This window comes from Phyllobates terribilis, unplaced genomic scaffold (assembly GCF_046119375.1).
Source record: "Phyllobates terribilis strain yellow unplaced genomic scaffold, ASM4611937v1 Scaffold_2__4_contigs__length_985480577, whole genome shotgun sequence".
Taxonomy (NCBI): Eukaryota; Metazoa; Chordata; class Amphibia; order Anura; family Dendrobatidae; genus Phyllobates; species Phyllobates terribilis.
The window spans coordinates 381,703,393-381,714,743 of NW_027362762.1; the positions used below are offsets into that span (position 1 = coordinate 381,703,393).

Below are 11,351 nucleotides of genomic sequence, written 5' to 3' on the forward strand. Positions count from 1 at the left end.
TGGACTCAATAGTTTTCCCCCTTTATTTATCTGGCACCGTTATAAACCTTCATCACAAACTTACTGTTTTAGAAAACTACATAACATTTTCGCCACTTTAACCATTTCAAATCTGTTGTCCCATCAGCCAAAATTGCACAAAAAATATGGCATCTTGTAGAGTATTAGTTACAGAAGAAATAAGTCTACATACCCCTGTTAAAATGCCAGGGCTTTGTCATGAAAAAAAAAATTATACCAAGAAGAATTAATTAATTTCAGAACTTTTTCCAACTTTAATGTTGCCCATAATCTGCACAAATTCATTCAGAAACAAACTGAAATAATATTGAGGGCAAAATAAAACTAAAATAATGTGGTTGTATAAGTGTGAACACCCTCTTACAACTGGGGATGTGATTGTGTTAAAAATTAGCAAATCACATTTAAACACATGTTAAATAGTAGTCCGTACACGGCTGACTATGTTTAGTCATTCTGATTAACCGCATATAATCTAGTAGGATTTTCCTGACATTTTCTTACTTGCATTTAACAGAAAAGGCCATGGTCTGTAAACCGCTTGCAACACAGCAAAGGGATCTCATTGTTGAACGTTACCAGTCAGAAGGTGGGTATAAAAATAAATAAATTCCAAGATATTAGAACCTTGATGAAGACAGTAATCAAGATGTGGCTTAAATTGTCACAACAGTTACATTACCTAGAACTGAACGTGCCTCAAATATTAATAAAAATACTAGAAGAAAATTGGTCTGGAACGCTGCCAAGAGGACTACTGCAACATTAAAGGAGCTGCAAGAATTTTTGGAAAATACTGGTTGTCTACTGAATTATGACAACAATCTCCAGTATTCTTCATATGTCTGGCCTGTGGGAAAGGGTGGCAAGATGGAATCCTTTTCTTAGAAAGAAAAAACATTAAAGCCCCAACTTGTTTTTCTAAAACCGATGCGGGCTTATGCTGTGATCAGTCAGTCAGATTGACTGACTGACCGATCACAGCACCCTGAGTCCGGGAGCTGATGGCATAGGTCCCCGCACCTCTTCCCGTGCCACTCAGCCGTCAGTGACAGCTGTCTGCACTGAACTGTCACTGCGTTTTTACATGCAGTGACTGTTTAAAGTCATGACGGACATAGCATGTCATGGTGCCTGAACTGACACCCGCTCATGACGTGCTATGTCCATCATTAGTTGTAAAGGGCTTAAAGGGGTTGTCCAGTACTTTATTATTGGTGATCTATCCTCAGGATAGGTCATCAATATCAGATTGACCTGACACCTATCGATCAGTTTTGTGTGTCGGTGGCTGGAAGGGAATAGTTGCGAAGCAGAACAGCAGAGCTCCGCCAACCAAATAGTGATTGACTGCGACCGGATACTTCAGATCCGCTCCTATTCAAATAAATAGAAGTAGGTTGGCAGTATCCCACTGTGTATGAAATGCAATGTTTCACTCCACACAATTATCACCTGTGGGGACAAGATGTAAACAGTTAATTGGTGGGGTGTCAAGCCCCTACCTATTTTATATTGATGACTTACCTATTGGATATTGGAGCTATTGGATACGTCATCAATATAAAGTTACCAGACAGTTCCTTTAAGAAAATAGTTTTCACTTACTCAAAAGAGCAATGTAAATTTATATTGACAAGAAAAGCACCAGTTGACTATTGTTCTTATTTTATTAAAATAGCATATTCAACCACCATAAACTGATAATACTTTATTTTCTTTATCCAAGAATACACTTAACAACACAATAGTGATTCAAAATATTCTTATTTATCAGAGCTGCTTTCAAATTGAAATGTACAGCTTTGTGAACATTGAGGAGAACAAAGATAAGGTTTAAGTAACAAAAAAAAGAACAAAGCTTCCCCACATGTTTTCACACTCTTCGGAGTATATCTAAATTGGCAGTATGAAAGAGTGGACCCTTACAAGACAGCCCCAATGTAATGCATAGAGTACATACCATATTAAAGTACCTACCATATTCTTTAAACATATATAAATAAATTGGCATTTTTATATCCATGTCAGCTTCAGCTTCAAAAAGAAACTAGTAATTTAGACCCGTTGTATTCGGCAGAGTCTGAAAGGACTAAATGGTGATTCTTAGCTGGCCCCAGCACCAGCAGTAGGGCTGACCTGTCCTCAGACAGTTGTCAAAAACAGTCACGGCAAGATATATAAAATGTGGAGATTTCCATGTATTTCCTACTCTACTGTACATAGAAAGACATCTTTAAAAAGTACAAGGCAATGTTTGCAGTTCTCAAATGTTATTAGGCACATCCATTCCTTTAAAGCAAGCTTCATAGGGAAATTCCAGTTTTATTCTTCATGATACCGCCTCAGAAGTCTCTATTTTCTTGTAAAAGAAACAAGGGGAAAGGGAGAACAAAAATTACATCCTGTAAACCATCAAGATAGCCCCTCTTCTTCTCGGAGTGTTCAGTTATGTCGCATTCTACCTTTTTTTATTCTCGCCGGTTTTGGCTTGGGTATATATTGGTTATTTGCTTGGTATTCAAGTTCTTTACTAAAGTAGTGAATTGTTTTATTCAAGCCTTCCTCTAGTGGAACCTGAGAAGAGAGAATAGCAAGAAAAACCATGTTACCGTAGCTTTCTGAACTTACACCAGTCAACAAGAACAATCTAAAAAAAAAATAGATTAATAGTATATATTTGAAATGATATAATATATAACACATATATATATATTTTTACCTCTACTGAGGCAATGATGCTATGATTAAACTCCAGTATACATACCACAGGTTCCCATCCAAGTAGAAGCTTGGCTTTCCTGATATCTGTTTTTCGCCTTTGTGGATCATCTTGAGCTTCTGAAAGAAACTGTATTTCTCCACCACTCCCTACAATGGAAGAACATATACTTAATAGTGGTTTGTGTTTTTTTTTTCTTCTTTGAACCATTAAAAAAAAAAAAAAAAAAAGATTGACTTTGGCGCTCCATGGCACCTTAACCAGCGCAGCACGATCTTCCTCGGTTGACACTCGAATGCCGGCATCTTGTGATTAGTGGACCCCAGCGATGTCATGAAGAGCATTTTACCATTATATCGCAGGGTGTATGTAATCGCAAGAAGTGCCCATTAGGTTGGCATTCAAGTGATGGCCCAGGAAGTTTCCTCTTCCTTGGGATGGCAGCCACAAAGTACAAAAAGTACACTGGACCAAGGTAGTGAAAATCTTTTTGCTCATCTTTATAAGTCATACAATGTTAAGTGCAGTAACGTAGTGTCCAATGTTTGCCATGGGTAAAAAATAAAAATATGCCTGGCCTATGATGTTCTCCTACCAAAGCCTCATTAAGACGCCAATTTAAAACACGAAAAACACTGATAGAACTTGTACATGTTTTATAGTCTATGGCGCAGTTCACATGTTTGGGTAATTTTGCAGTGGTCTGCCCCAAAATACAAAGACATGTCCGATTTTGATCAAGGTCACAGCTCAAACTCGCCAAGTCTATGGGTCCATTAAAGAAAAAAGAAAACATATCACATGTGCTGTCTGTTTGATTATAGAAGCCCGAGACACCAAGTTTTTTTTTTCAATTGTTCAGTTTTTTTGGGTATGAGAAAAATCATCGTCTGAATGAGCAATAACTAGTGTTGAGCATTCCGATACTGTAATATCGGGTATCGGCCGATATTCGCGGCATCGGAGTTCCGATACTGAGTTCCGATATTTTTACAATATCGAATACCGGAATCGGAAGTTCCCATAATGCCTGCGCTCTGCAGTGTCTCTGAAGGATGACAAGCTGGATGGCAGCGCTCAGCTGCGATCCAGCCTGTCATCAGAATGCCATCCCAGCGTAAGAGAATTCTCCTGATTGTTTAAAATCCGGCGGGCGGTAAAAAGCCGCCGGCTTTTAAACAATCACACAGCCCCATACTGCTTCCCCGCAGCCTCCCACCCCTATCCTCCGCTCCCCCCATCCCGATCGTAAGTTAGGACCGGGCGGGGAGCGCAGCACCAGGGAGCGGGGAGAGAAGGACCCGGGCGGGGAAGCCGGCAGTGAAAAGACTTCACCGCCGGCTTTCCCGTTCTGTGCTGTGCTTTCCCGCCGGTTATTTCAAATGAACAGCTGAGGTATCAGGTGATGCTGATCAGCTGTTCATTTGAAGTCGCCGCGGTGCCCTCAGAGGGTTCATGTGAGTTCATGCTTGACTGCATTGCATGAACTCACATGAACTTTCCCACGGCCGCACAGGTCAGCCACACTTCACAGACCATCAGACCCGTCATGATTGGTGTGTGCGGGTGTTTGTGCGATGTCTGCGGGTGTGTGCGTGCAGGCAGACATAGGCCGATGTGACACTACTACTCCCATCGGCCTATGTCTGTCCCCCGTCTACTCGTGCCAGCAGGATCAGCTCGATGGGAGCAGTAGTTCCCATCAGCCTGATCCTGCTATTTAAACTGCCCCATGTGTTATTTTTGCCCCTATACGTGTTTTTTTAGGCCCCCATATATTTTTTTTGTTTTTGGTCCCCAATAAATTTTAAATACATTTCATTGGTGGCCAGTGGTTACCTAAAATAAATTAGTTTATACATTACCTGTCCCCGCCGGTCGCCACCTAAAATAAAGTAAAAAATAAAAAAATACACCTATACTCATCTAGACACCTAATTCCCCGAAGCCATCGATCTCCTGTAATAAAATCTAAAATAATAAACCACAACCTTACCCCTCCGTAGTAGTCCACGAGTGTCCCACGAAGATCCCCAGTTTATAGCAGCCACATAGAATGTGACCGCTCTGAACCGCTGCCGCCGCTAGAATGACGGGGGCGTAAAGCAGCCCCGTCATTGCATAAGCGGGTTCGCCGGAGTTCAGGCAGCGCTGCTCCGGTCAGCTCCTTTACGGCCCTGCTGTACCGTGAGAAATTCCCACGGTACAGCAGTGCCGTAAAGGAGGTCTCCGGAGCTGCGCTGCCTGAATGCACTCCGGTGACCTCAGTCAGGGCTCACGCTGCCGGGAGCGGACGTGTTCCCGGCAGTGTGAGCTTACAGCAGCCATGCACAGCTGTCACCATCTCCAGATGTGACAGCTGTGCATGGGAGATCAGCGCAGGAACGTGGACAGGTAACTATTTTTTTTTTTAGTAAACTAAGAATTAAATAAAACACACAATTCTTTATTGTTCTAAATTAAACTCTACTTACCGTCACGCCCATTCCAGCTGAAGCCAACGATCTCCTGCAATAAAAGTAAAATAATAAAGCAACATCATCCTTACCTTTCCATGGTTCCCAGGACAGCTTCAGCTCTGCTACATTCACATGACAGGCAGGATCGCAGCAGAAAGCTGCCATCCAGCCTGTCATCCCGCAGACACTGAGAAGCGCAGGCATGCTTGCGCTCCTCAGTGTCTGGCTGTGACGGCATCCCGATGAGCCGACAATGAAGTCAGCTCACCTCATGCACGTCACTGACAGCGTGGGAGAATTCTCCTGCGCATGCGGTGAGCGTGAGAGACTCGGCTCATCTGGATGCCGTCACAGCCTGACACTGAGGAGCGCAAGCATGCCTGCGCTTCTCAGTGTCTGCGGGATGACAGGCTGGATGGCAGCTTTCTGCTGCGATCCAGCCTGTCATGTGAATGTAGCAGAGCTGAAGCTGTCCTGGGAACCATGGAAAGGTAAGGATGATGTTGCTTTATTATTTTTCTTTTATTGCAGGAGATCGTTGGCTTCAGCTGGAATGGGCGTGATGGTAAGTATGGTTTAATTTAGAACAATAAAGAATTGTGTCTTTATTTCAATTAAAGGACTTTATTCTGGGTGTTTGTGTTTTTTTTTAACTTTGACTATGGGGTTAGTAATGGGGGTGTCTTATAGACGCCTCTCCATTACTAACCTGGGCTTGATGTCAGCTGGCATTATAAGCTGACATCAACCCCAGCCCTATTACCCCACTGCCACCGCTACAGGGCAGTGGGAAGAGCAAGGCTAAGTGCCAGAATTGGCACATCCTATGGATGCGCCATTTCTGGGGCGGCTGACGGCTGCTGTTTCTAGCCTAGGAGGGGGCCAATATTCATGGCACCCTTCCTGGGCTATTAATATCAGCCCCCAGCTGTCTGCCTAGCCTTTGCTAGCTATTAAAATAGGGGGGACCCCACGTCATTTTTTTGGGGGGGTCCCCCATTTTAATAGCTAGTAAAGGCTAGGTATTCAGCTGGGGGCTGATATTAGTAGTCTGGGAAGCTCCGTGGATATTACCCTCTTCCCAGGCTTCAAATATCTGCCCCAGCTGTCTGCTTAACCTCCGCTAGAGACTAAAATTACGGGGAACCCCACGCCAATTATTTTTTTTTAATAAATCCTTTATTTTAACACTAAATGGCAAGTACAGTAACCAACACTATCACTGTACTTATTATATATGTGACTGACATGTTTCTATCTATCTAATCTATGTGTGATGCTCTATTCTTTGTGTTATAAATTGTCGGGTACCGCTGATGAATTGCCGGCCGGCTTTTTTAAAGAGACGGTGCATGAAAACACTAATATTTTTTTAAATAAATCCTTTACACTAAATGACAAGTACAGTAAGCAACACTGTCACTGTACTTCTTATATATGTGACTGACATGTTTCTATCTATATAATCGATGTGTGAAGCTCTATTCTTTCTGTTCTAATTTGTCAGGTACCGGTGTATGCCGCTGCTGAATTGCCGGCTTTTCATGTTTCACTGTGAGCACTGTTCCCATCGATTTGGGCAACCACCTCCCCCAATACATTCTACATTATTGTTAGTTGTTTTCCTTCCTGTAGAATTAACCTACAAGGAAAGAAAGGGTTTATTTTCATTCCGATATTTGTGTCCCATTGACTTGCATTGGTTTCCGGTATCGGAATCGGCGATATCCGATACTTTTTGGGTATCGGCCCGATCCAATCCGATCCGATATTTCCTGATATCGGAAGGTATCGCTCAACACTAGCAATAACACATGTAAGTATAATGCATGAGAAGGGCAAGTCACAAATGAGGTCCAGCAGCAGCGTGGTCACAGTGAGGGCACCTGCTCTATTTTCCAGAGGCCAAATGGATATGGAAGAGCAGTTTCCATTTAAATATCAAGAATGGAGACTACTTTTTTTTACTTCTTTATTTTTTACTCGAGAGACTATTTTTGCTGTAAAAGTTCGGAGTTGCAGCATAACCACAATATTTTTGGAAAAAAATACTCTGTTCATTATCAAAATTGTGTGATAAAAAGAGAAAAAAAAATACAGTGGTCCAGTGGGTGGAGTAACTCATTCATTGCCAGTATGCCTTGAATAATTAGACCGTGAAGGCCGTCAATCACGGATCAGACCAGCCCCCGTCCCTCTAATCCAAGGACAAGCAAGAATTTAAAGAGTTTTTCTCAAGAGCAAGTGTTCATTTTAATCATCTTGGAATAATAACAATTCAATGTATTAAAATAAAATGTTCCTGCGCAGAGATAATCTTATAAATTTTCCCTTGCTGTGTCTGACCTTGCAGGAGCATGGTCTGATCATACCGCAGCACCTGGCTGGGGAAAAAAAAGTATGTGGACATTACAACACGGGATTGCAAATGATTCTGTGAAGTAAAACATTGTTTAAAAACAGGCAGTGAAATGTTTTACCTCCCAGAAAGAATCATCTGTGATCCCGTGCTGTAATGTCTGTATAATCTTGTGCTTCCTCCCCTGCCCAGGAGCCATTACACAGTACACAGCAGGGGCACATTTATAAGATCATCTCCACACAGGAACATTCTATTTAAATACATTCAATTGTGGAAATTATTATTCCAAAAACTCTTGATTAAAATGAACTTTTGTTCGAGGGAAAACCCCAATGGATATACTTTATACTGTATCCTTCTCTCAAATGTCCAGTATACAGCAATCTGCTCAGATGCTCCTTGACCATAACACAATGCCAATAGATTTCATAGCATTTTCATGGGGACAGGTTCCCTTTCAATAGGAAGATACGAGCTGCAAGGACAAATAGTGACAATTGGAAGAATACATTTTCGTTTAGACAATGATGTAGCAGAACATGCCTAAAAAAATACAATTTACATGTAATGTTAGTAGACATTTATAGACTGGGATAAGGCAATTTTACAAGCCAACAATAGTGCATGCCATTGGGTGAAGATATAAAATCAATAAAAAAAAATTTGGTATCAATACTAATCACAGACCTTTATCAGCAATTCACGCACAGTACACAATTATCCACCTTGTAATTACACATCTAATAAACTATTGGCAGGATTTCTCAGGGGGCGAGAACTCACCAACAAGTTGCTTAATTAATCTGGCAAATTCCAGGATGGTGTGCTCTTCTGGGTTTCCCTGTGGAGAAGACAATAGCAGATTACAGCTTTAATTGCAAATTGTAATTAATAACCTCAATGCGGAGATGAATTTAGGATTGGCTTACGGTTCTTTAAAGGCCAATTACTTTTCCAGGTGAAATGGACAATCATGTACAAAATAATGATATTGTAGAATAGTTTTACCCTTCAGCAAGTCACGTGCCATTCAATTCAATGTGTTGCCTCCCTATCATATTAATGTGGTTCCATGCTGCCCTGGCTTTAGGCTATGTTCACACTGCGTTTTTGCAGTGTTTTTCCCACACAGAAATGGGCCAAAACGCTAGTGAATTCTTCTGCCAGCTAATGCAATGACAATCCTGAAGTGCTGTGCACATGATCAGGAATTTTCCTGGCAGGATTTGCATTGCACTTAAATCTGCAGCATGTCAATTCTTTGTGGGTTTTGCCGCTTTTTTCACCCATTGAGTTGAATTGAGTCAGTCAAATCTGCAGCAAAAACGCAGGTATAAAAATATTTGCGGATTTGCTGTGTATTTGATTGACTCAATTTAAGTCAATGGGTCAAAAAGATGGCTAAAACACACAAAGAATTGACCGCGAGTCACATGTGTCAGCTGATGAGAGACTACTCCTCCCATCAGCTTACAAGAGAGCAGGCACCACTGATGGGAGAAGTGGTCTCATCAGCAGACGCCTGTGCTCACAGTAAAAAAAAAAAAAGTTAAAATAAAATTGATATTAAAATAACATTATACTCACCTATTCGCCGTAATCTCGAGTGTACCGCGGCGATCGGATCACCCGGCAGCACTCTATACACTGACAGGAGCGTAATCGCTCCCGGCAGTGTTTAGCGCTGATCTGCCGGGACAGAGGTCACATGAGTTCATCAGCTGATGAGCTCCAGTGACCTTACTTATGACACAGAATTTTCTCACACAGCAGTGGTGCAGTAAGTAAGATCACCGGAGCTCATTAGCTGATGAACTCATGTGACCTCTGTCCCGGCAGCTCAGCGCTATACACAAACACAGGAGTAATTACACTCCTGTATCAGTGTATAGCCTGCTGTCCTTTAGAACATTTGCATCAGTGATTGCTGATGTGACTGCTCTAGAACTGACCCAGATCTTCATGGGACACTCTGGATTATGTCATCACATCGGACAGGTGAGAGATATGATTGTAAAAAAAACAAAAATGAAAAACAGATGACAATGGCTTCAGCAGATTAGGCGTTAGGCGAGTACACTGTTTTTTATTCTTAAATAAATGATTAAAACAGTGTGCACTTTTATTTCAAATAAAGGATTTTTTTCAGGCCGTGTGTTTATTTAAAAACCTTTACTATGGGGTTAGTAATGGGGGTGTCTTTTAGACACCTCTCCATTACTAACCTTGGCTTCATGTCATGTCATGTTTTTTGTGTGACTTCCGCATATATACTTTAAGTGATGAAGTATTACAGCAGAATGTAAATATAAACCCAGAAAAGGAAACTTACCAGATTCACTGGACTGCTGACATTGCTGTTCATTAAACCCACAAGCCCATTAACCAGGTCACTAGTAGAGAGAAGAACCAGCACATTGTTAAGGTTTCTTAAAATCTGCCATTAGCTACTACGCTTTGGAACTAAGGTCTGTTGGTTTTGTCTTTCGTTAAGTGGTTGTCCGGTCTTCTCATGAAAGTCTGCAGTCCTCTATGTGACCTCAGACCAGACCTCTGAATCTTATCGGTGAGTGTACCACACGCTGTCAAGATTCTACTGGTGTGGTCAGCGACAGCAGGCAGTAATGTGACCGTAAGTAAGCAAGTTGAATACTTCCGGCCACATTCTGACAAGACGTGCTCGGCCTCGCTCAATTAACATGTATTGGGGCCGAGCAGGTTTTACTAGCATATGACTGCATGTATGCAAAACTTATACTTTTAGTTATGTGACTGCCCGCTCTCACCAGCGACACCAGAGAATTGAGATTGCAGACTTCTGAAATCTTACAGCGTGCGCTATCACATAGAATGACTGCAGCCTTTCATCAGAAGAGCAGACAAGTCCTATAACTAATACAAGTATATTGTATTGTCATAATGTGGCCTAGGCTGGTTATATTCAGCACTGCAGGCTGTGCACAAGGCATGACGGAGTCCGCCTCTGTCATCAATTTCATTACAAGTCTGCAGTAAGGGTGAGATCAGACAAAAGTGTGGACAAAACTCTTCCCAACAGCAGTGACCAATGGCTACAGGATTTTTTAAACTAAATTTTGTGGCCTTTGGCCACTGAAGGTTGGAAGTGTTTGGGTCGCACAGTATGTTAATTAATCGGTCCAGGAGTGAGATCAGAGATAAGCTGCCTAACTAACCCTTAGAAGTCAGTGAGACGACCGTGTAAATCAGACTGCAATGCATGGAGTGGCCAGCTGGTCTCCCATATATTTCTATGAAGCGGTCATGCCTGGGTCAGGAGATCCTCCGGCCAATCCATGCATTTCTGTCTGATCTTGGTCTGATTTATACAGTAGTCTGAATGCAGCCTTCGGGAAAGAAAGACCAAACACAGCAAGGTCTCACAAGTAAAGCAGACGGCAGGAAAGAAGAGTCTTGGTCATTCATTATTTAGGCTACATTCAGACAAAAAAAGATCAATAAATGGGTCCAACAGGTGTCACCTCAAAAAACATGAACGGGACCCTCTACATATCCCACAAAAGGAGAGCAGAAGGAACCAAGTGACAACGGAATTAATCATACAAGAAATAAATGTGACATTCAGACAAAGTGGATTTGTTACAGATTCAGTGTGTACAATAACTCACATGTAACAAACTAAAATTTAGCAGCATAAAATTACCTGGAGATTTCTGCCAAGATTGGTCTTAACTAATCTCTGGGGCGTGTTTATATAGTCTTCCTGGCGATTTTGGATCAGAAAACGTCAGAAAAATAGTTTCTCAAA

The 11,351-nt window shown here is 41.8% G+C and overlaps 1 protein-coding gene across 1 annotated transcript; it reads right to left on the reverse strand.

The window, feature by feature from the left end:
- Nucleotides 1–2,346: 2,346 nt before the first annotated feature.
- LOC141211188 (UDP-glucuronic acid decarboxylase 1-like) lies at nucleotides 2,347–9,965 on the reverse strand. The gene is made up of 4 exons (XM_073664801.1): nucleotides 9,897–9,965; nucleotides 8,348–8,405; nucleotides 2,789–2,892; nucleotides 2,347–2,598 (listed from the first exon to the last, which is right to left on the reverse strand). The coding sequence occupies exons 1-4, from the start codon at nucleotides 9,927–9,929 to the stop codon at nucleotides 2,467–2,469; spliced, it is 327 nt and encodes a 108-aa protein (XP_073520902.1). The 5' UTR covers nucleotides 9,930–9,965; the 3' UTR covers nucleotides 2,347–2,466.
- Nucleotides 9,966–11,351: the final 1,386 nt, after the last annotated feature.

Excerpts from the sequence above, each read along its gene's own strand:
- LOC141211188 (XM_073664801.1), bottom strand. The coding sequence starts at position 9,929 with ATGAACAGCAATGTCAGCAGTCCAGTGAATCTG. Across the intron at positions 8,406-9,896 it reads TCAGCAGTCCAGTGAATCTG|GGAAACCCAGAAGAGCACAC; the intron begins GTAAGTTTCCTT and ends TCTTCTCCACAG. Across the intron at positions 2,893-8,347 it reads ATTAATTAAGCAACTTGTTG|GGAGTGGTGGAGAAATACAG; the intron begins GTGAGTTCTCGC and ends CTTCCATTGTAG.